General features: G+C 31.6%; 2 protein-coding genes across 4 annotated transcripts in view; one reads left to right on the forward strand and one right to left on the reverse strand.

The window, feature by feature from the left end:
- Window positions 1-388: 388 nt before the first annotated feature.
- On the reverse strand, window positions 389-4436 carry LOC134726100 (ficolin-2-like). The gene is made up of 4 exons (XM_063590497.1): window positions 4365-4436; window positions 3183-3279; window positions 2004-2168; window positions 389-661 (listed from the first exon to the last, which is right to left on the reverse strand). Exons 1-4 carry the CDS (start codon window positions 4434-4436, stop codon window positions 405-407), a joined length of 591 nt encoding a protein of 196 aa, XP_063446567.1. The 3' UTR covers window positions 389-404.
- A 10939-nt stretch (window positions 4437-15375) lies between these two features.
- LOC134724487 (multidrug resistance-associated protein 1-like) overlaps window positions 15376-24241 on the forward strand; it is a 37918-nt gene continuing 29052 nt past the window's right edge. For 2 of the 3 annotated variants that reach the window (XM_063587530.1, XM_063587531.1), the window contains exons 1-8: window positions 15376-15519; window positions 18372-18527; window positions 19298-19429; window positions 20351-20491; window positions 20850-20978; window positions 21457-21533; window positions 22412-22543; window positions 23618-23794. In XM_063587530.1, the coding sequence (XP_063443600.1) occupies window positions 15502-15519; window positions 18372-18527; window positions 19298-19429; window positions 20351-20491; window positions 20850-20978; window positions 21457-21533; window positions 22412-22543; window positions 23618-23794 (962 nt within the window). In that variant the 5' untranslated portion in view covers window positions 15376-15501. The remainder of the gene's footprint in view (window positions 15520-18371; window positions 18528-19297; window positions 19430-20350; window positions 20492-20849; window positions 20979-21456; window positions 21534-22411; window positions 22544-23617; window positions 23795-24241) is intronic. The other variant, XM_063587532.1, reaches the window with a different exon arrangement.

Below are 24241 nucleotides of genomic sequence, written 5' to 3' on the forward strand. Positions count from 1 at the left end.
ATCCCCGAAAGCCGACTATATAAAATGATCGGAATGTACCAGTTATAATACATTTCCAAATGTATATTGAGTAAATTTAATAGCATTCAAATTTCCAAATGAATATACAGTTAGTTTGGTAATATTCTATTTATAAATATCGGTTCAAATATGATTGTCAAAAAAAGATTTCTTTGAACATATATATGCATGGTGAATGCATAGAAAAACTATTCAAGATTTATGTATTGTTGTTTACTTAAAGACCAGTGTAAAGTATTTTATGCATATTCAGGAAAAGCAAATCAAAACACTGCCGGTAAAACACAACTAAAATGCACTAGGTAAACGTTTGAAATGAACAAAATATAATGAAAATTATCAAATAGTTAAAATACACATATTGTGAAATAATAATTTGGTCTTTATCCTGGTGGATACACTTTTCTAAGCATCATAACAGATGATTTCATTGAATATGATGATAAAGTCCAATTGTCCCAAGTAATACCAGTCCAGTGAGCCTGTCCTCCCTCCAGATATTTTCCATTTAGATTGGCAAAGGTACAACGACGATACCACCAGGCTCCTTTGTATCGTTCCCCACAGTTTAATGGCCAATGATCGTTGTCCTTGTCTTTTGTAGTAAAACGCATTCCATTATTTTCCTTCATACCATCTCCTTTTAAAAAATAATTAAGATATACGTGTTTATTTATTATTATTTTTCACACTATGTTCGATACTTTGTGGGGTAAAAAAAAATCATTGCACTACTTTATGAGTTTGACTGTCCCTTTGGTATCTTTCGTCCCTCTTTTTTTTAACTACTTTTCAGACCACAACTTACTACAAAACTGCATATTTCTAAACAGCCGTCAGTAATTGTATTTGACATTTTTTAGAATTGAAAATCTAATCACGATTGCATTTAAATAACTCATTATATTGTGACTTTTCTACATAAATAAATGCTTGTACATACCAAGTCAGGAACACGATAGTTGTTTTCCATTCATTTGATGTGTTTTAGCTGATGATTTTCCAATTTGATAATGGACTTTCCGTACTGAATTTTGCTTGGAGTATTTTTGTTTTTTAACATTTTTGTTTATCTTAGGTTGGTATTCTTAGTTAAGCTAAATAAAGGCAACAGTAGTATACCGCTGTTCAAAACTCATAAATCCATGGACAAAAAACACAATCGGGGTAACAAACTAAAACCGAGGGAAACGCATTAAATATAAGAGAACAACGACACAACACCGAAACGCAACACACACAGAAACGGACCAAGCATCAGACAAAACACCACGAGAATAACAAATATAACATGAAAACCAAATACATGAATTTGGGATAGACAAGTACCGTGCCACGTCTTATCTCAATATCTCAAAAATAAGAGAAAACACAAACGACTCAACGTTAAAAGACACACAGACACGAACAATAATATAAAAATGGCCATCTTCCTGACTTGGTACAGGACACTTTTAAAGAAGAATAACAGTGGGTGGGTTGAACCTGGTATTGTGGCATGCCAAACCTCGCACTTTAATGGCAAAGTTAAATATGACATTGAAATGATAACATAATATTACAGGACTACAATACAAATAAATAGGAGAACATATTAGACAAAGAAAGACATTATTAATAGATAACAAAAAGCATCACGTTTAAAGTTCAATACACCAAAAACGCGCCTTGTCCACACTCACCAGTGACGCCCAGATATAAAAGATCGTAAAACGTTCAATGTGTCGAAGCCAATATTAAGACATTTAATGTCTCTAGAGTTGATAACAACATATTTCATCCCACAAGTTTACCACTGTGGTATAAATCAAGGCGAGACGACCCGGTTTCAACTTTATCACTTATCTACACAAACACAGAACCACCAATGAAGTCTGTATATTGAATGGCAGAGCAGTGTGCTATACTTCCATTTCTTTTGGGAAAACCAGACAATCGCAGATATGCACATATAACAAAATATATCCTGAACTGTTACTCACCTATGTTCCCGCTATATCCTCCAACTTTAAGCTTGTATTGGGTGGAAGCATTGCCGATAGAAAATGTCGAATATTTAGCAAATCCGGTGTTCCCGTCGAAATCGGTAATTTCCACCCTTAATTCATGTAGTCCGTTCGATGTTAATTCATTGATTTTCTTATTACCTGAAAAAGGTTTTATAAAACTTAAATCAACTATGATTTGTTATGTCGAGCCTGAGGTCACGAATTAGAATAACCTAAAATTTTGTTTTATAAATCGCCAACATCATTAACTTTGTCTAGCCTTGTGGAACTTTTCAAAACCGACAGAATCTTGATCTGTGTTAAGGGATAGATTCTAGGACACGTTTAATTTTTTAGTATAGTGCTTATTGTACGTTTTCAGCTGTAAACATTCATATAGAGTCTAAGATTGAATTTTTGGATATCAATAATAACTTTGTCAATCCTCCATGGCTTATTAAAAAAATTGCTTCTGATCAGGTATCACCTGAGATTTATTTTCACCCCTTTCTGTATTGTACTTATATATGTATTTTTCGGTAGTCAACATTTCAGTTTAACACTGACATCAACAACCATAGTTAAAAAAAACTAGGTTTCTCATAACACTTTACAAGCTTCATTTGTCAAATCATTTAAAAACTGTTTATACACATTACTATAAGGCTTGGAAGGATTAACTATACTACCGCAATTCAACGGCACAGAAAACAGGAGAAATCCAGAGGTAAACACAGAATATACGGACTTTAAGTAGTCAATTTACTGGTTAAACGCCTCAATATGTATTCCCCGTACAAAGTCAGACTATCTGGACATGTCGTTCGTTTTACTTGTCTATAATTACACATTAGAATCAGGGGCTTCGGTGTTGACGTTGTCTAAGTAGTAGAACAACTATATCACTGGTCTGTCACGCTGATGTTGTGAAATCGAATCCCGCACGCACGCAGCAGGTACGTTCATCTCCAATCTTAATTGACTAGAATTGTCAGTTGTCCTACTGAATATGTGTGGTTCTTTCGAGACACTTCGGCTTCTTACCTAAATAAAAACTATCAGCCAAAAATAGCACAATGTTGCTGAAAGTGGTGTTAATTACCAAGAAATTAATCAATTACTCATATTAATAATCGTAATAACTCTAAAATAATATTAATCATAAATATTTACCAAGCCAAAATTCCGCCTCCAAATTCCCAAATCCACTCTCATATTCCTCCCATCCTATGTAAAAGTCAGTCGTGCCATTTATTCTTCTCTGAAATACCTGACAAATATAAACTTTAAAATCAAATATCAGTATCATTTTTTTTTTCAAATTATTATAAATTCATGATCCAAATAGCATTTAGGTAGATAGTTATCACAGGTACCAGAATTGTACTTTAATACTCCAGACGCGCGTTTCGTCTTTATAAAACTCATAAGTGATGCTCAGATCAAAATAGGTCTAAAGCCAAACAGGTAAAAAGTTGAAGAGCATTTCGGTACTCATTCATACATGCACATTGTTGAAAAGTGTTTAATTGTTATTTGCTATTTTCAGTTCTTATAATTTTCAGTGATCTTGATCTATAGTGTAATAAAATTACCTTTAGTAAATATTGTTTGTGTGAGGCGCTTTTCGAACGTTTCCTTCATCTGGACGATCAAAACTTAACTTGCAAAGCCAAGTAGGTTTATGATAATTATTTTAGAGAGAATAGAAACATCAATTTCAGTCAGGTTTGCATGGGAAAGTTAGAGCATAAGTTTCTTTATAATATCTTTATTTATCAACAAGATATATGTTTCTTTATAAGATCTTTATTCATCAACAAGATATATGTTTCTTTATAATATCTTTATTCATCAACAAGATATATGTTTCTTTATAATATCTTTATTCATCAACAAGATATATGTTTCTTAAAAATATATGTATATTCATCATGTCACCTTTACAGCCCTGTCAAAGTGCTAACGATACCCTGGACAGCTAATAGTCATACTGTACAGTACACACCTCTCAGGTTAAGAAAATAACACTTCATACATTTGGTGCGTTCGAAGCTCTTTTGATAAATACATTTTGTTTTGAGTACAATTTGTTTTTTTAATTATCTTGAAAACACAAATTAAAAACAGTCTGTATACATTTGATACGTTTGAAGCGTTTCATATTATTTTCTATCATCATTAATGCTCAAACCCAATCAACTGAAAGCCAACCAAAATACGCGAATCGCTAAACGAACAAAAAAGGGCTTATTTAGATAACAAAATCAACACAAAGTAAACATTGTCTTATTTTAAAAAAAAATTATAAGAAAACCATGACATAAATCAGCCATTTAATTTTACAGGATGTACCGTATAATTATTTCTATCAATGAATAAAGCATTAAGATAGACATTCTGTATCGAATTGTTTATCCTGGCCATGATAACGTTTTCAGATAGATACTAATCTGTAAAAACTACAGATCACTATTGTATTTGTACAACTAAAAATGTATAGACTAAAGAGTATCGTTATTGAAAAGTGTAATACCACCAATGAGTTCCCCCTATTAATATTTGTCAAATTTTCACTTTTCAAAAAATTGTGCACATTTATATTTGTTTCAAATAAAGAAATACTTGGCATGCGTAAAGTTTTATCCTGTCAAGTACTATAGAAAAGAATTTACATAACATGTCATTGCATATAAGAAAATAAATATCACTGGAAGTTAACTATTCAAATTCCCCCCTTAATTAACCTGTGCACAATATTTAGTAACCATGTAAGCTCAAGTTTACAAAATATTCTATAGAAACCCCAGATAAAAAAAATAATGGTGCTCAGAAATACCCAAGACATATTTTAATGACACAGAAATGTTTCACTGCAATAAAATGTAGGATTAATTACCTACAACTGTCAAATTCATAGGAATATTTTTTTTCGACCTATTTTCGTATACAATCGGATGGGACGTACCATGATTTGGTGGTATAACACCTAACAACATAAACAAATAAACAACAAAGACTGATGTATTATCATTTACCGTCCACTTTCCGTTGTCAGTATCAAAATCACAATAAACTTCAAAACCCCGGCTACTGGATGAGTTTGGGAAAATTGTGTAAATTCCATTTCCTCTTTTGAAATATATTTCTCCGCAGTCTCTTGATATGAGTCCAATACCTTTTATTTTTATTGTAAAAGATTATTACAGTATTAATATTTTGTCATCCATTTATAGCTTGTATCGTTACAAGTTATGTAGACAAAGTCGGAAATAAAAACAAAGTTATCTTTTAAATCAGTATAATTGAAAAGAAAGGTGCCATACATAGATATACCAAAAATTAGAACAATTTAAACTTTGCAATACCACACTTTCATGTTTTAGATGACGATGTACAAAATCAGGCAATAGCCACATAACCGACAGTCTTAAGGACAACATAAGTGTCTTTTAATAACCATAAAAACGCTCCCAAGTTTCATAAAAAGGTCAGAATATTTGTGTGTAGAGAGGTTAAGTCGCTCTTCGGAGGACCTGTTTATTCTAATTTTGGTACATTAATAATTCAAAGTGGTTAGAATCAGACAAGACGCTTTTCTGAAAGAGTAATACTCTTATAACACTGTAACTCTAAATGTGTGTGCGATTGAGCCTGATGAGTGTTCGTCATCATTCATACCAGACCTGATAGACAAGTTTACTACTAGTAATTGATAATTTCGCACTGTTAAGATAGAGTCTATCAATTCAACACGAATAAAAGGTTTCAAATATTTATCGGGCTCCATGTCACTATGGATATCAAACAATATTTAGTCATATGGTTCAGTCATATAATGGCCGCTTGTGATGGTCTGATATACAACCAGCTGACGGTTACAATTATCGTTCCTTTTAAGTTTAATGTGTATTAAAATAAATCTCAAACATACTAACCTATTGTAGTAATAAAATCATCCACAGTATTTTGTTTTTTCATCATAAATGTAAAATTCTTTTCAATATGTTCAATCTTTTCCCCAAGTTCAGCTGAAATAAGTTGAATAACTTTTGAAAGGTTGATTCAATTGTTTCTAAACAAAAGAACAGCGAGGAAAATACACATAAAGTAGAACAATCAGAAAATATGCCCGCACCTAACAAAATAAAATAAACAAAAACTGAATTTAAAAAATTAAAAATAAACAAAGGATATCTCACTGACAACATGAACCATAGATCAAAATAATAAAACACAAGTTGAGACCTTATATAAACAGGTCAGGACCACTACCTTATATAGAAATGCATAAATTAGCATACTTATGTTCTCGCACATGTAATTGTTTATTTACATGTGACGCAATTTATTTTTACCTAGGTTTTTGACCAATCCACTAAATGAGTAACAATGCATGATGGACTACTACGTGTTTACAATCAACCAAGAACACGTGTTATTTACTGAAATACAACACATTTATTCGTGCAATGCGGGATTCACAATTTCGCTCAGTTTTTCATTTTGTGTATCCTCATTTATAGTTCGTGAAATAAAGTATTACTTCCATGCTCAGATCAACGAAGATTTGTTTCTGTGCGAAGAAAACAGGGATTGAAATACCCGATATATAGCCATTAACATGTCTGATGATGGCACAGAGATTTCATGTATTCGTCTACCAGACAGCAACGAAACAACAGCGAAAAACACAATTACCCATGAGAAAAACTTACTAGTGTAAGAATAAGCCGTCGATAACAGCCAGTGCCAATATTCACGAGTACAGCAATTTTCGTATAGATAATTAAAGGCAAATGTGTGATCCTTGAATTTTGTGTTAAAAAAAAGGGCGAAGAAGTATTTATTTTTGTTAGCTGTTCCCTATGTAGTTTAAGTTTGTTCGTTTTTTAACAGGCTCGTACATTTCTTATACCTGCAAAGTAAAACTTTGGTTGGCTTGCTTGCTTTTTTTGTATAGTTGTTTATACAAGCTTAAAACTAAATAAATATTGACATCTTTAAACAATATATCATATATATATATATATAGGCATAGTTTAACTTGTAGATTTTATATTTTGTACAATATACAAACAAAGCAAGCAAGCTAACCAAAGTGTTGGTCTACATGCATTAGGAAATAAGCTGTAATAATGTTATCCATATGTTTGTGCGACAAGGTGGAACATTTTATGTTTTGTGAAAATTGCAGCGTTGGACCTATGATAAAAAAAAAGAAGATGTGGTATGATTGCCAATGAGACAGCTGTCCACAATTTTTTAAGAGACCAAAATGACACAAACATTAACATTTATAGATCACCGTACGGCCTTCAACACGGAGCAAATGCCATACCGCATAGTCAGCTATAAAAGGCCCCGATATGACAATGTAAAACAATTCAATTACAAACGAGAAAACTAACGGCCTTAAGTATATAACAAACAAAAAATTGAACGAAAAACAAATATGTAACACTTAAAAAAACGACAACCACTGAAATACAGGCTCCTATACAATATTTTTTTTTGATGGGATAGATTTCTTCTCCTTTGATATATTTAATTGGGCCGGTTTTTTGTTGTTTGGATTGTTTTACACGTCAAGTTATTTTTTGGTCATTTATAGCTTACTTAATTTTTCAGTATTGAACCTATGACTGCTTATATACTGAATTATGTCTTTGTTGGAAAGATGTCTCATTTTGGCACTCATACCTCATTTTCTTATTTCTATATACAAAGCACGTTTTAGAAAAAAAATAATAGGTAATATTGCACCCACTATGGTCCAGAAACTTTTGATATTGGAGATATTTTACATATGCCAACAGGACAGCAGCCGAACGATAAAAAAAACCTCTAAGGTATATTTTGTGATGAAATTAGAAACAAACGGATATTATCAATGGATGAAACATAAAAAAATGAATTGAGCTATATACCGTACCCGCTCCAGAAGGGTGGGGGTTCCGGGGGGATGGACCCCTTTTTTTGAGCGATCAGTGCATTTGAATGGGGACATGTAGTTGGAACCCCCTCCCCTTTTTAAAATGGCTGGATCCGCCTCTGCCGCTTTCATAACACTTCTTTTTAGCATACTGAATATTATGATGTTCTTACTTTTAGTTCAGGTCCTGATAAAAAAAAATTACACATTCAGTACAGAAAGAAGTGTTTCAATGAAAGTTTTCGTGTTTTCTAGGCAGAAATAATTTTGGAATGACATTATACCAGTTTAAAAGAGCTCAAATGATTTTCTTACTTGACAGTGGTCACTTCATTGGATAAATCACTGTTTCATGTCGTGAAATTAATGCAGGTTCAATTCATAACAATGCACAAAACCGGTTCAACTACTTTTACAAGGCGAAAAGGAAAGTCGAATCTTGAAGCCAGTAAACAATATGTTTTTAATCTGAGCATGCAAATTGAGGATTACGTTATATATTTTACATTAAATATATTTGCAGAATAAAAACATTGAAAATAAGAGTCCCAGACAATATATTAGTTGACTGTTTTCCCACTAATTCCACGTGTTTTAAGTAGTAGTTTACTCGTAGTAGCCCACAATGCATTGTAGTTCATTGAGTCGATTGGTCATTTTTTCAAGGCCATATTGGCCTTGTGTTTTGGAAATTACCATGCAAATATATTCTGACGTCAGAAAATCTAGAGTTCTCGACCTAATAAACGGAAACCAATTTTAATATAAATTAAGTAAACGTGGAATGATTTTCAATGAAAAACAATGCACATGAAAAATTAGATAAAAAGATCTTATTTTACTAATATCTATGTACCACATTACCTTAGAGCAATTAATAGTCAATACTTATATTAAGCCAGCAAACATCATTGGCGTCATTGAGTAATTACGTTTTGTTGTTATTAAATTAATCTCCAATTCTCTTTAAAATAAATATTATCAAAGACTGACCTCTTTCCGTGTTCGAAGCATGAATCTGCGCAGCGGAAAAATTTTGTTTTGTCATCAACAATGCAATTTTGTTTTCCACTATCACTTCCAGTTTAGCTGAAAAAAATGCTGGACTTTAAAATTAAAAATTCAAGAATGTCTGGAGTATATACATAGGGGGGGGGGGCACCAAAATTTATAAAGAAAAAGCCTTTTCCAGAAAAATAGAAACGGGAGACAAACAATGATACAGAAAACGCAACACAGAAAACTCAAGGATATCTAACAACAACAAAAGAAAACCAACACCGTGTTATTGGTCTATTTTGAAAAGCGTTAACTGATTTGTTAGAAACGTAACCATTATGTATATCAATTTACACCCTGCTTTTTTCAATTCAAAAGCTTTATTTATAGTCGGCATGTTACATAAAAAATTAACATAAGCTCTCTGAGCTTTTATGACCGACAAATAAATACATTTACATAATAATCATACACAAAAAAAATATTATTGAAAACACAAAAAACAATTAAGACATAGAACATACATTTCATGGACATTTAGGCTGCACTAATTTAAATACTATATATTATACATATGCATTAGCTAAAAGCCTGCTGAAATAAAATTAATAACGACCATTTAAAGAATAACATGCTACTTTCTACAATAGCAAAATCCTTTTTTAAATACTACATGACGGCTTCAAAGCCGACATTCTCAATTGTAAGAGTTACTTTATTATGAATGTATCCAGTTTTCTCCAATACACACTTGGTTAGAATTTCCATATAAAAATAAATCATGTTAACGCAAGTATGTAATGATCAATCTAAATATTTTCCAGCTGAAATTATGTATCAAAAATGTTCAAAGAAAACTGTTGGTGTATTGTATCAATAGCATGAACATGCAAAAACATAAAATTTGCTTTTATTGTGACTTACCAAACATCAAAAAGTAACAAACAATCAAGACTAAACAAGCTGAAATTATGGACACTATAAGTGTCAACATAAATATTTTAGTCCATTGCTGCCATGATATATTAACTTCTTGGACAATATTATTGTTTTTCTGGTCCATACTTCTGTCCTCGTGGTCCCTCGTTATGTCGTCGTATGTGTGCTGATCTTCAGTCCATACTTCTGTCCTCGTGGTCCCTCATTATGTCGTCGTATGTGTGCTGATCTTCAGTCCATACTTCTGTCCTCGTGGTCCCTCATTATGTCGTCGTATGTGTGCTGATCTTCAGTCCATACTTCTGTCCTCGTGGTCCCTCATTATGTCGTCGTATGTGTGCTGATCTTCAGCTTTATTGAGTTGTTCATACGATTCTAACTCTATTTGAGGGGACGCCATTTTCCTTGTTTATACGATTTAAATTTAAGCGCTTATCGATAATAACTAAACTTATAATTAGCAACTTTATCTCTTACTTTTCATTGAAAAACAGTACAAATAGCATGAACAATTGTATATTATAAACACTATTGAACACGTGACCATCACTAGTAACGATTGGATAAAATTTATAAAATTGTTGAAATCATCACGATAATTTGATCATTCCTGTGTAGTTTAAAATTATAATTCAATTATACTGTTTTACGATAAAGAAAATGATTTAGGAGTGAATTACTTGATGTTCATATTCTAACGATGTCTAAAATAAGGCCTTCCCAGATTATACGATTGTTAAGGATTAGATTTGTTAAAAACATTTACGCCAATAAGTCAGCAACCTAATAAAACTGTTCAACGTTTGTGCCCATGAGATTATAACTTTATTGTTCTCTAGTATTTTTATAGTATATTTATACTAACAAACCGAGTATACACATTTTTAGTCTGCTTATAACGTTCTGCAGAGTATGTTATAATTGCTCGAATTACATATTCCAGTAGAGAAGTGTATTTCTAACTTTTCGCGCTAACCTCAGTATTAAGTTTAAGAATTGTACTTTGGTACTGGCATGAAAATACGGATTTATAGTGTTATTAAAATTTGCTGTTACAAAATATTAGAAAAGATTGTAAATTAAGGAATGTATCTCCCTCATGGAAAGCTCTGATTCCTTTAACGGATTTGGCTAGACTTTTTGGACCTTTTGCATTATAGCCCTTCATCTTTTGATATAAGCTTTAAATTTCAAATATTTTGGCCCCGATCGACACTGAAGAGACATGTATTGTCGAAATGCGCATCTGGTGCAAGAAATTTGGTACCGTTAATGTTATTGTAAACAGAGTGTGTTTGGTAAGGGCCTTTTTTGGACCCAAACATTAGGTTCATCATTTCTAGATAAAACGTTTTAAATTAAATGGGAAAATTGAAATGGAAAATGTGTCAAAAAGACAACAATCCAAACAAAGATAAAAAAAAAGGCTTAAGCCACCATTGGGTCTTCAACAAAGCGGGGAAATCTTTAAGCCGGAGGTGGGGTACACTTTCCCCCCTTAAAATGTGTACCAGTTCAATAAAAATGACCGTCATACTTAACTCCAAAACATAACTTTAATTCAAAAAATTCGTTTGCCTTTAATTTTATGATACAACGGAACAAACATTAAATCAGAAATAAATTAAGATATTGTTACCATTGTTAAGTTAAAACACGTTAGGGCAGATATTTATTTTGATGATTTAGTTCAGATATAAACTCAAATCTTTTGAGATTGTTCGAAGATATACATGAACAAATAGATTGATGTCTGATTGACTCTACTAATCGAATAGATACGCTTTTATCATCTTTATATCAGCGATAGACCTATAGAAAATAATATCTTTGGTATAAATCAAAAAGCAGAAAGGAAATCGCCCACTTTTTGTCAATTTGTATATATGTGAAAATGATTGAAAACTACTGATAAAAAAAAATAGTTGTCGCTTCATTACACGGCAACTCGGTGGTGAACTCTATTTTTACCAAGTTTTTCCTAGAATTAATTTTAAAAGTGGTTAACTTGTTTTGATATATGATTTAAAAAATGTAAGACAGACAGACGTAGGATGGTGTTGATGGGGGTTTACAGAATAGAGAATAATGAGTTAAAGATATAAAGTATAAGGATTAGAGAACCATGCCTGTACCAAGTCAGGATTATGACAGTGCTTTTTTATGTGTTTTTTATTTGATTTTGCCGTGGATTAAGGACTTTCCAATTAGATTTTTCTCTAAGTTCAGTATTTTTGTGATTTCACTTTTTATGAACTACAAAGAAAGAGAATGCAGAAACCACCCCTCTAGACCCTCATGTACTTATTTTAAAAAATAAAGGCAACAGTAGTATACCGCTGTTCAAAACTCATAAATCCATGGACCAAAACGCAACACACACATACACTGACCAAGCAACAAACAAAACACCACGAGAATAACAAATATAACATCAAAACCAAATACATGAATTTGGGATAGACAAGTACCGTGCCACGTCTTATCTCAATATCTCAAAAATAAGAGAAAACACAAACGACTCAACGTTAAAATGAACACACACAGAAACGAACAATAATATAACAATGGCCATCTTCCTGACTTGGTACAGGACACTTTTAAAGGGGAATAAAAGTGGTGGGTTGAACCTGGTTTTGTGGCATCCCAAACCACTTTAATGGCAAAGTTAAATATAACATTGAAATGACAACATAATATTAAAGGACTACACTAAAAATAAATAGGAGAACATATTAGACAAAGAAAAACATAATTAATAGATAACAAAAAGCATCAGGTTTAAAATTCAATACGAAAAAACGCGCCTAGTCCACACAAGACTCATCAGTGACGCCCAGATACAAAAGATTGAAAGTGAAAAAAGTACAAAGTTGTACAGCACTGAATAAAAAGTTGAAAAGGTTTTGCCAAATACGGCATTGTTTTTATGCCCGGTTCATTTGTACAAGACATATATTCTAAATGATTAAATTAGTTTCAATAGAAATACTCATTATCTGAATCCAAGGCTTGAATCATTTTAAAGTGCCAGTCTGCCTAAGAATCAGGCCGTGGTGAAAACATGACAAAAAAAACCTACCAAATTTGACATTGATAATTGTTTATAATATGTAGTTTTGCACACACATAATATTCATTTCCGTTTTCTGTTCTTGTAATACATGTAATAGAAGATAAAATTTGGTTAAAATGCACTAGAAATTATAAGTAGACAATCCTAAGTTAAAAATAGAAAAAGGTAAAATCCAGATTAGGTGAACATGTACTCTGCTGTGGTGTGTTTCTTTTAAGTTTGATGCGTTTCACTCAGTTTTAGTTTGTAACCCGGATTTGTTTTTTCTCTATCGATTTATGAAGTTTTAACACCGGTATACTATTGTTGCCTTTATCTATGATGTCACATACGTATCACAAACCACGGAACAGTGACATATCAAAGTTTGACTATGATCTCTTTGACATGTTATTTTGGGGAACATCGAAACTGTCAATTCTGGTTAAGAAGTTATACATATCATAGACTTTCTGGAAAAGGTGAAAAATATATAGTCTTTTGTTTAAAAAATATTTTTCTTATTGCTAATAGATACTCCTATAAGATTTATCAACACGACGAGTGCCACATATGGTGCAGGATCTGCTTATCCTTCCGAAGAACCCTGAGATGATGCCTAGTTTTTAGTAGGGTTTGTGTTACTTATTCTTAAGTTTTCTATGTTGAGTCATGTGATGTATCTTTCGTCCCTCTTTAATTGTAAGGAAGTATTGTTTTACCAGGATCTTACAAAACATACATTGATTCCTATTTGAATAAAATGCCTGACAATTGTGGATAGTCACATATAACATTAACCTGTAGACAATGGTGGATGCTTTATGGTCAAAAAGAATAGTATCGTTGGTTATACCACGCATAAAAAGATATTTTATTTTGCACTGGCCAAAAGAAACTAAATGTATTGTAGTTATATACTGTAAATAATAAATGGAAGTTGTTAATATTAACTTTTAATGAATTCTACAATTAAAGAAGAGCGCGTCATAAAGATTCATAAAGTTTAACATGGCACTGTACATGTCGATATTTTACAAGGAGCTTTCGCGTTAGGTTTATGTGAGCTGATAAAATGTATATATTTCATTAGAATACTAAAAATAACAAGAATGTTTACAATAAATTTGTGAGCATGTGTCAAACATATTTTAATAGTTTGTGCTAATTGGAACACGGCATTGATTGTAGATTTCTTTGCTACACTTCATCTCAAATATTCTTCTGCATTGACAAAAGGTTAATAAAATTAGCGGTATCAATTTTCTTGCACCAGATGCGCATTTCGACAATACATGTCTCTTCAGTGATGCTCGAGGCCAAAATATTTGAAATCCAAAGCTTATATAAAAGATGAAGAGCTATAATTCGAAAGGTCCAAAAAGTATAGCCAAATCCGTGAAAGGAATCAGAGCTTGGCATGAGGGAGATACATTCCTTAATTTATAATAATTTATAATATTTTGTAACAGCAAATTTTAATAACACAAAAAATCCGTATGTTCATGCCAGTACCGAAGTACAGGCTACTGGGCTGATGATACCCTCGGGGACTAATAGTCCACCAGCAGAGGCATCGACCCAGTGAAAACATGCTCCATACAATTTTATATACTGTGTTGATAATTCCATTTGATAACTACTATATGTGTATCTGCAATACAATTTTTTTGGAATGTAGAATATATGACTATGATTCATTATGCGTGCCTCTTATAAAACATTTTCTCCTCATTTCTTCTTACTTTCATTATGGACTTTCCGAATTGATTTTCCTCAAAGTTCAGTATTTTTGTGATTCGACTTTTTCATACTTTGAATTGTCACCAGTCCCTCCCCTCAAAGAACTCTCCTTTTACTCTCTTTTTAGCTATATGTTGTTGTCCTGTTATAATTCTTATCAACAGTACAGTTCGAACGCTCTGAATCGCTGTGGACTTTTCTATTTACCATGTCATTTACGATTTTTTAATACCTATAACTAGGTGTACATTTGGTAATTTTTTGTACACATACATCAGAATTTAATGTATGTTATAATTTTAAATTGACTCAACATGCATGACACATGTTTTTAGTGTCCATGTTTGCTTCTTTAAAGTTCAAAAGATCTACGAGCTACCTATACAGTTACAATAGTCCTATTCGGAGGTATATTATATTTTCCACAAATATCTAATATATATTTTTTTACATATACAGATAATATACCTACTATATATATATTGAATAACGTAATATGTGTAACAGCTGTTAAACTCGCTAATATATTTATAATAGAATGAATATAGTTGAACATTATGTTCCCATGTTTTCCATTAAAGTAATACCTAATGTTTCTCATATTCCGATTGTTACAAACATGTTGTAAATTGTCTGTTTAGAAGGATAAAATTGTTTAGTTCGCATGTTCACCTAATCTGGATTTTACCTTTTTCTATTTTTAACTTAGGATTGTCTACTTATAAAGATAATAAAACAGCGTGTTTCACCTTGATGGTGAAATACACATCACTTTTATATGGAGGTATGTTCACACTCTATCAAACAATTCAGTTTATTCGATGGATACCAATCTTTCGGTAAGTAAGATAAGAATTGAATGTGAATTGTGGACAATTTTCACTGGGTATTCATACATGTTATAAGACAATCGGCTATTTTGTTCAAGTCATATTTTTAAACAAACGGTAAAATAAATATAATACACTTACATGACTCTTAAACATGTTCCACTATTTAGAAATGAATTCGTCAAATATTCTTATGACTTTCATCTAACTATTTTTCTAATGACTTGTAATTTAAAGAAAGACTTGAACAATTAAGGGCGAAATGTTACTTTTATTTTTTTCGGCATTGTTAAATCTGTTGTTATTGTTTTTCATAATTTATTCTTTTACAAATTGAACCGTTAATTTTCCTGATTGAATTATTTCATATGTTTCATGTTGGGACTATTAAAACCGACTGCACGGTATAGAAAGTTATATGCAAACTGTCTACTTAAATCTACTCATTGTAAACTTTGGTGGATAATTGTTTTATTGGCAAAAAAATTTATTTCTCCTGGTCATAATGGGCTATCGATTTTCAATTCTATAATAACATAGTACATGTACGTTCAAGTACGTTTTTACTTTATTGGACGTTCAAGTATCTATCGTTATTCTTCCGTTTTAACATTTTCACATAAGTATCAACATGATCCGTTTAAGTGATTGAATACTTAGATATAAATGAGACACCGTCATGATATTATCAATAACTTAGCTAAAGTGTTTTCGTATTTCATAATAAATAAATTATATAAGGTTTTTTGAAAAGTGCAATACCAAAAATCGAATAAATAAACCATCCCGGAACAGATTTTTGAAATTTTTGAATGTCAAAGTTATTGAACATTAAAAGTTTTCTCTACTCACAACAGCTGTTGGTGAGGTTCTTTAGTTTCTATGCGGTATTTTTTATGCCCCACCTACGATAGTAGAGGGGCATTATGTTTTCTGGTCTGGGCGTCCGTTCGTTCGTCTGTTTGTTCGTCCGTTCGATCGTTCGTCCGTTCGTCCGTTCGTTCATACGTCTGTCCCGCTTCAGGTTTAGGTAGTTTTTGATGAAGTTGTCTAATCGACTTCAAACTAAGTACACATGTTCCCTATGATATGATCTTTTAATTTAATGCCAAATTAGAGTATTTACCCCAATTTCACACTCTTTAAACATAGAAAATGATAGTGCAAAGGGATCATTCGTGTACTGGGAACACATTCTTGTTATTTTCTTGTTTGTCTTTAAGTCTTTTATTTTTTTTTCCCAAAATGCGTTGTCAGTTTTTTTTCGACTGACGAGCTAGAATGTCCCTCTGGTATCTTTTGCTTTCTTTTATTATTTCTATGTCTACCCTGTTTTTTTCTTTTAGAAAGAATCAATGTTGTTTAAAAACGCATTGGCAACGAAATCTACTTTAAATGTTTCATGTTTTTATCACTACAAAAGTCTGAAAAGACTAGTTTTTGTCTTGATTTGCTTGAACTTTTACTCGACATTCTCCAAAAGTATGACTTCTTGACAAATTTTCATGTATATTAAATTTGTATGAAACTTAATCGACATATTCGCGACATTCTGAATATTGTCTTCACATTTCTTGACAAATTCTTGACATTTGAGTTTTACAAATCATCACCAATATTCATGATATATCACTTTAATCTTTATTTCTATTTATATAACATGTAGAATATACTGTTGTTTCAAGTTACACTTCTTACACCTTTTTTGGAATTTTGGATCCAATGCTCTTCAACTTTGTACTTGTTTGGCTTTATAAAATTTTGATATGAGTGTCACTGATGATTTTTGTGTAGACGAAACGCGCGTCTGGCGTACTAAATTAAAATCCTGGTACCTTTGATAACTACTTACAACAAAAATGAAAAGTGGGCATGTAAAATAATTGAAAATTTGGGTATCTTAATATTTTTACAAATGCAAATATGGCTATGAAATCTAATGTATAGAATAATTTAAATGTGGGTGTGTTAAAATGTTGGTTTTAAAAACATTCCAAATTTTGATTCCTAAATCTTAATATAAATCAAATGATTAAAACCAATCATATTGTAGACATATCTCATTCATGGTTTATATAAATAGCAAATTATGATGATATACAAATCATTCATTTAACAGAAGAAAAATTTGTGTAATGTCATCTGTTGGAATATATATTAAGTATTACACATTGACAGGATGTTCCCCATAACATTTAAGTATTCCACACCCCAGAGAACACACAACTGTCAAATGGAAATAACTGATTTACCTGTATCTTACTATACCAAATTTATCCTTGATTCTTCAAAGTTTAGTTTAGTCATAGTAAAAATGAGTATATAACAGCAATAGAATGTCATTACCAGTGCAGAATAAGTCTGTACACATTTGAGGCGAAATTTATACTGTTGAGATAGTGTCAAGACATATTTAGGACTGTTAAGAATGTGTCGATACATATTCAGACATTATTGAGAATGTTAAGAACGTGTCAAGACATATTCAGACATTATTAAGAATGTCAAGAATATGTCAAGACAGATCGAGACAAATTTAAAAACAGTCAAGAATTGGTTGAGACTAATCTAGACCCTTATCAGATGATACAGGAAATGTCGAGAAACTTTAAGACAATGTTCATACTGTCAAGACACTTGCCAAGAAAAATCAAGAACCTTATTAAACAAATTCATACTATGTCAAGAATTTAAAAAACAAATCAGACAAATTAAGAATGTCGAGTATAAACGCATGCAAATTAAGACAAAATATGGTCTTTTCAGACTTTTTGACTTTTGTAGTGTATACTGCATAAAATTGGACGTTAAAATGTGAATTATTGCAAATTGTAATCATCTTAATGAGGTTTTTTTTCCAGATATGCAATACACAGTTTAGTGTACAAGATTCGGTTACAGTAGTAGAGGGATCATATATAGCAGCATGGACACCTGTGTTGTTTGTTTTAGCAGCGCCTCTCCACTTTGTCTATTTGAAACACAATTTACAAGCAGCTGTTGTCCAGTACAAATTCGTAAGTATGCCTTTTTTCGAAGGTATATTCAAAGAACTATTCCTTTACTAATAATAACAAATGAGTAAGTTTATTTTGGAATATCATTTTAAAACGTTATCTCGACAATAATTTGTGTTGCTTAACTTTATAATATATTTATATTCTTAAAGAAATGAAACAAATTTTAAGACAGAACACGCGTGCAATGTTTGATATCAATACAGTTCATAATATCTGAATGGTGTCTTCCGATTGTCCCATTTTTCAAAATTAAATGTATATGACTTAAGACAATCTTTGTGTAATTCGATGAGATGATTTATTCACTCTACTTACAAAAAACTGTAACAAACGCATTATGTTATAACATTAAGATAGTGTTAGAAAACAACCCGGTAAATGTTTTACTTAAGAACTTTTATGACTTGCAGCTATGAGGTTAAGTCTAAATTTGTAATATGGCGCCATCAGAAAAATTAAAAAAATGGACACTCGCGAATACATCTTCTGAACCAATCACTGTGAACTGGACACCTGTCTAAAATGATCGTTTTCTTTTGACTCTAAGAGTATGCAATCCTTTATACGTTCAGTCCTTAAATGGTTTTCCTCTTATATTATACTGTTTTTAACTTTAACAATGTTTAAAGTAACACGTACACATTAGTAAAATGAGATACACATAAAATGTATTTTGTTTCTATCTTATTTTGTTTATGATTTTACAGTGACAAAAAAAAACTAAGAATAAAAGAAATAAACTCCAAATTAGTTATTCTTTCTTTCAGATTTTAGCAATATTCATCACACTATTAGGCGTACTAAGCTTATCAATTGGACTGAGAGATATTCATGACGTTTTGTTTGGAGAAAAGTCTCCTGATGGTTTTATTTTATCAATTAGTATAGTTTTGACAACGGTATGAACTCTTTTGATTAGCTCTACCCAATGTTAATAAATAAAAGTGAATTTTAGATAAACGTCAATAAAACAAGATGTGGCCAATCAGCCTTTGAAAAACGACAAAGAGATAAACAAAACTATGAGCCAAAGTTGTTAAGCAGAATAACAAACTGTACCAATACTTCACATTCCGGAATTATAAGGACTTTTTAATACAGAGTCGTCACCCTAAAATCTTCATGTTAGAATCGTTTATGAGTCCTATATACATTTTTATGATAGTATCATACAACAGACACCATAAAAATGCTTTTTTAATCTGTCTTTCAACTATTGGTATAAAACTACTAACTCATCATGTTCAAAGCACAATTGCTTTATATGTTCAATTCTGCATTCTCGATTGTTATATTCTAGTATTGTTTTATTTATAGCATCACACAACAGGCACATTGTTAATAACGGCAACAGTAGTATACCGCTATTCAAAACCCATAAATCTATGGACAAAAAACAAAATCGGGGCAACAAACCAAAACCGAGGGAAACGCATTAAATATAAGAGGAGAACAACGAAACAACATTAAAATGTAACACACACAGACACGGATGTTTTTAATCTGTCTTCAATCTTTTAAGATTGAACCTGACTTTAAAGCGCCAAACCTCTCACTTGAATGTCAGTCGCATCAAATTTCTTTACATTTACAACGATGCAAGTGTTGTTTCCTTGTCAAAATTATAAACATTCAACCTTCTGTAAACTTGAAAATAAATGCGTAGTATGTATACAATTACGTATAATGCCTTGAGACAATAACGCAATACTAACAACTCGCATTCTGACATCTGATACATTTGAATGTATGCTCAAGTTCCCGAAATCGTAAACCATAATCACACAATTTTTGTTAAAACTTCATTTTTTTTTTTACAGATATTGATACAAGATGAATCTCATAGAACACAGAGGAAGAAAAAGAGAAATTTCAGATGTTTCCAAATGTTTGGACTTTTCTGCAGTTTGGGAATTTCGTTTTCGTATATTTTTTATAAACGGAAAGATACTAATGTTGATGTAAGGATTCATTGATTATCGTTTATAAACGATTTTCTCGAAATTCCATCACATTTCAAATAATTCATCTATTCAAGAACCATTTATAAGTAAATATTCGTTCTTTGAAGAGGACCAATTTATACTGAATAGTTGTGTTGATTTGTGCTTTTTTTGTAATTTTGGTCACTTTCGGAAGTTAAAATATGTTTTGAATTGTTTTCTACAAGAAAGGAAAAAATAAATATATCTGCAAAATAGATGAATCGATCTAATTCGTTGAGGTTGCCAGTAAACCTTTTTCTACTTTTACTCTACGAATGTTGCCAGTTGCACTTCTATTCGCAATCAGATATTCACGTACTACATATAATTGCAGAATAACTGGGAAATACAACTAACAGAGTGGACAACAAAACTGTATTGTGTGCTGATAAGTGTGTACCTAGTAGAACCACTAATACTGGGTTCAAAACAGGATCTGGGAACAAACCAGTCTTTTGAAAAGGTTTGTTTTACGTCTTCTCTATAATTTTATATGTTTCACAGACATTGCACTATCGTTGCTAGAATTGTACATGCAGTAATTAAACACATAATATATTAATAACATATAAATTCAAACTTAAAACTATAGAATATTATAAAAACAAGCTGTACATTTTGTTTTATCTAAATTCTATATGAAAGTTATTATCTATTGGTACGATGTGTTCGAGGTTTTGATTTTGCCATTTGATTACGAACTTTCAGTTTCGAATTTTCCTCGGAGTAAGTTATTTTTGTTACTTTACTTTTTATTCACAGAAAATGAAAGGAAAACTACATTTCACATTGTTTAGCAAAATAGTAGTTGTGTACATTGAATACGTGCTATAGATGGCTGATGGCCTGATAAATTCCATCGACATAAGTTTTGTTAGTTTCAACTAACTGCCTTCAGTGTAAAACTTACATGTGAACACATGTCTTTTTCCTTCCTTTAGGGTAAAGCAGACAAAGACGTTTCCCCAGAAAGAAATGCATCTGTTTTGTCTCGGCTCACGTGGAGCTGGGTAACGCCGTAAGTTGTTGATTAACAATGATATTTGAGATTGATAAAGGCTGATCAATAACAGGACTACATTGGAAAGACAATAAATAAGGACAGACAGAATGAATATTTAAGGCAATGGTATTAACGCAAATATATTTATATATATTTATTTAGTTCATTCTAAAATAAATACATTTGGGATATTTACTGTCTTCTGATTGGTTAAAATGATTAGTTTTATTTTCAATGTTGTCAATTTTGATGGCGACACTCCCACTCTGACGTTGTGTATTCATACACCAACATGTGTGTACGTTGTTATTGTTAATTAAAATTAAAAAAATCTTTGAGCCTTGATTTTGATAGAAATTTATTTATAATGAATGACAATAATTTATTTTCATTTTATTGAACCATAATCGCGGATTCTTCAATGTGAAGAGTCAAAAATTAGTTTTATGGTTCAATAAATTCAAAATAGATAAAAGCCATTCATTAATTAAGGTTAAATCACTTTTATCTATTTTGATTATTATTGGTAATTTGTAGCATTAATAAATTTACAATTTACATGAGACCTTCCGATTGTTCCTGTTGAATACCATAGATTCGGCATTGTATGATTGAGCACCCTATCGATTGTTGTTTATAAACGGTTCATTTGAAAATGACAATTCAAGTGGATTATTAATTTTCAATTTTATCTAAAATGATGACGATTAAATTCTGACAGAATTTTTACCTCTACATAACTCACATTTAGACAGCGCAGTGAGTAATTCAAATGGCGTTTACATTTTAAAATTTATTTGATGTTAGTTTTTGGTTTTGTTTTGCTTTGAATTTGTTGCCGTTGTATATTCTAACATCATCATCATAAATGCCTAATTTATTTTTTTTAACAGATTTGTACTGTATGGATATAAACATAATATCGAACCTTCAGATTTATGGCCCTTAAAACCTGAACATATATCTACAAATATCATTCCTATTTTCGATAAGTACTGGGAAGAGGAGGTAGAGAAAGCTCCAAGGTAAGATATAACTACATTAATGTACCTATGTTTTTTTTTAAATATACAGGATACATACATTGGTCGCTAGAAACTTATTATTTTTACAAACATGACTTTCCTTCATTTAGACCTCCGTGATCTCCAAGTGACGTATCGCAATATGATTGTGCGTTTAAACTGTGCACGTGCACATGCCAGGTATGTTCGAATCAAGTTATAATTGACAAGATTTTATGGCTCTCTTGCCGAAGTTTGTCTGTTATTCTTTGAAAGTTCTGTGGCTTCCTCGACCAATAGAAAAAATGGACCATCGCGATCATTCAAATTACACCTTATCGCTATTGGTCCGCCATTACTGGATAGCACACAGGTTCCCGTAATATTTTGACGTCATAATACAACATATCTGACACCGCAATGGAAAAGTGATTGTTGTGTGCGTCAAAAGTTCAAGCGGCCGGGCCAGCCGGTACTAGCGATAAGGTGTATTGATGAAATTGGCGTTAAACCACAGAAGTCAACCAACATGTTAATATATTTCAATTTGTATACATACTTAAGGTTATTATTCTTTACCAAACAAAATGATTAGCGAAATTATTGATAACATAAAAAGTATACATTGATGAATAATGGAACCATGCACTTTATAACTATAATAACAGAGTAGTTCCAACATTTGAAGGAAAGGAGGGACATTATAAGTTGACATTTTACTGACATAAAGCAAGCTATTCAACATTTAAACGATAAAAAAAACAAAATTGATGGGTGTGTGTATGTCTGTGTGTGTTGAAAACTTTTGTGATTTGATTAACTTGAAATGTATGCAGAAAAAAGCGAAAGTATGGACGACATAGAAAAAGTAAAAGAAAAACGGATGTAATATATCATATAAAAGAATCATATGAAATCAATTTATCTGTTTGTTAGACAGTAATTGTACTTAAATAAAAATATTAGAAAATGTTGAGTTTATCTGTATCTGTATAGAGGGAAATAATTGTATATCTAATTCTTGAATACTAACTTAACAGCCAAAAAATAAAAACAATAGATACGGATAATTGAGTTCAACATTTTTGCTTCTAGAGAGAGACAATCCCAAGGAAAGCGAACGATTAAGACAACACCATTTACTGTTGAGAAAAAAGTTCAGGCAAACCTCCTCCGTTGTGTCATAAGAGCATCTGGGCCTGCTGTGTTGCTGTCAGCTTTTTACAAATTATTGTATCATTTGGCCGAGTTCACCTTTCCCTATATGATAAGGTAAGTTTCGGTTTTATCATTTACCCGCGTTCACCTGTCCCTATATAATATGGTAAGTTATTGTATCATTAAGTCGAGTTCATCTTTCCCTATATGATAAGGTAAGTTATTGTATCATTTAGCCGCGTTCACCCTTCCCTATATGATAAGTTAAGTTTCGGTTTTATTTTTTGTTTTGTTCGGTGAGCACCGAGTTTGCTCATTTAGGGGGGAAAAGAGTAAAATCACAAAATATTGAACTCAGAGGAAAATTCAAAACGGAAAGTCCCTAATCAAATGGCAAAATCAAATGATAAACCCTATCAAACAAATGGACAACAACTGTCACATTACATTTAAATGATCTAACAGCATATTATGGAACATGTATTTAATGTCGCCAATTAGCAATCTGATACCGCATTTACCGTATAGGCAAAAAATCAAACTGAAAATGTTTATAACAGA

This window comes from Mytilus trossulus, chromosome 7, assembly GCF_036588685.1.
Source record: "Mytilus trossulus isolate FHL-02 chromosome 7, PNRI_Mtr1.1.1.hap1, whole genome shotgun sequence".
Classification (NCBI taxonomy): domain Eukaryota; kingdom Metazoa; phylum Mollusca; class Bivalvia; order Mytilida; family Mytilidae; genus Mytilus; species Mytilus trossulus.

Excerpts from the sequence above, each read along its gene's own strand:
- LOC134726100 (XM_063590497.1), bottom strand. The coding sequence starts at position 4,436 with ATGGCCAGGATAAACAATTCGATACAGAATGTCTATCTTAATGCTTTA. Across the intron at positions 2,169-3,182 it reads GGAGGCGGAATTTTGGCTTG|GTAATAAGAAAATCAATGAA; the intron begins GTAAATATTTAT and ends AACCTTTTTCAG. Across the intron at positions 662-2,003 it reads AGGATATAGCGGGAACATAG|GAGATGGTATGAAGGAAAAT; the intron begins GTGAGTAACAGT and ends ATTTTTTAAAAG.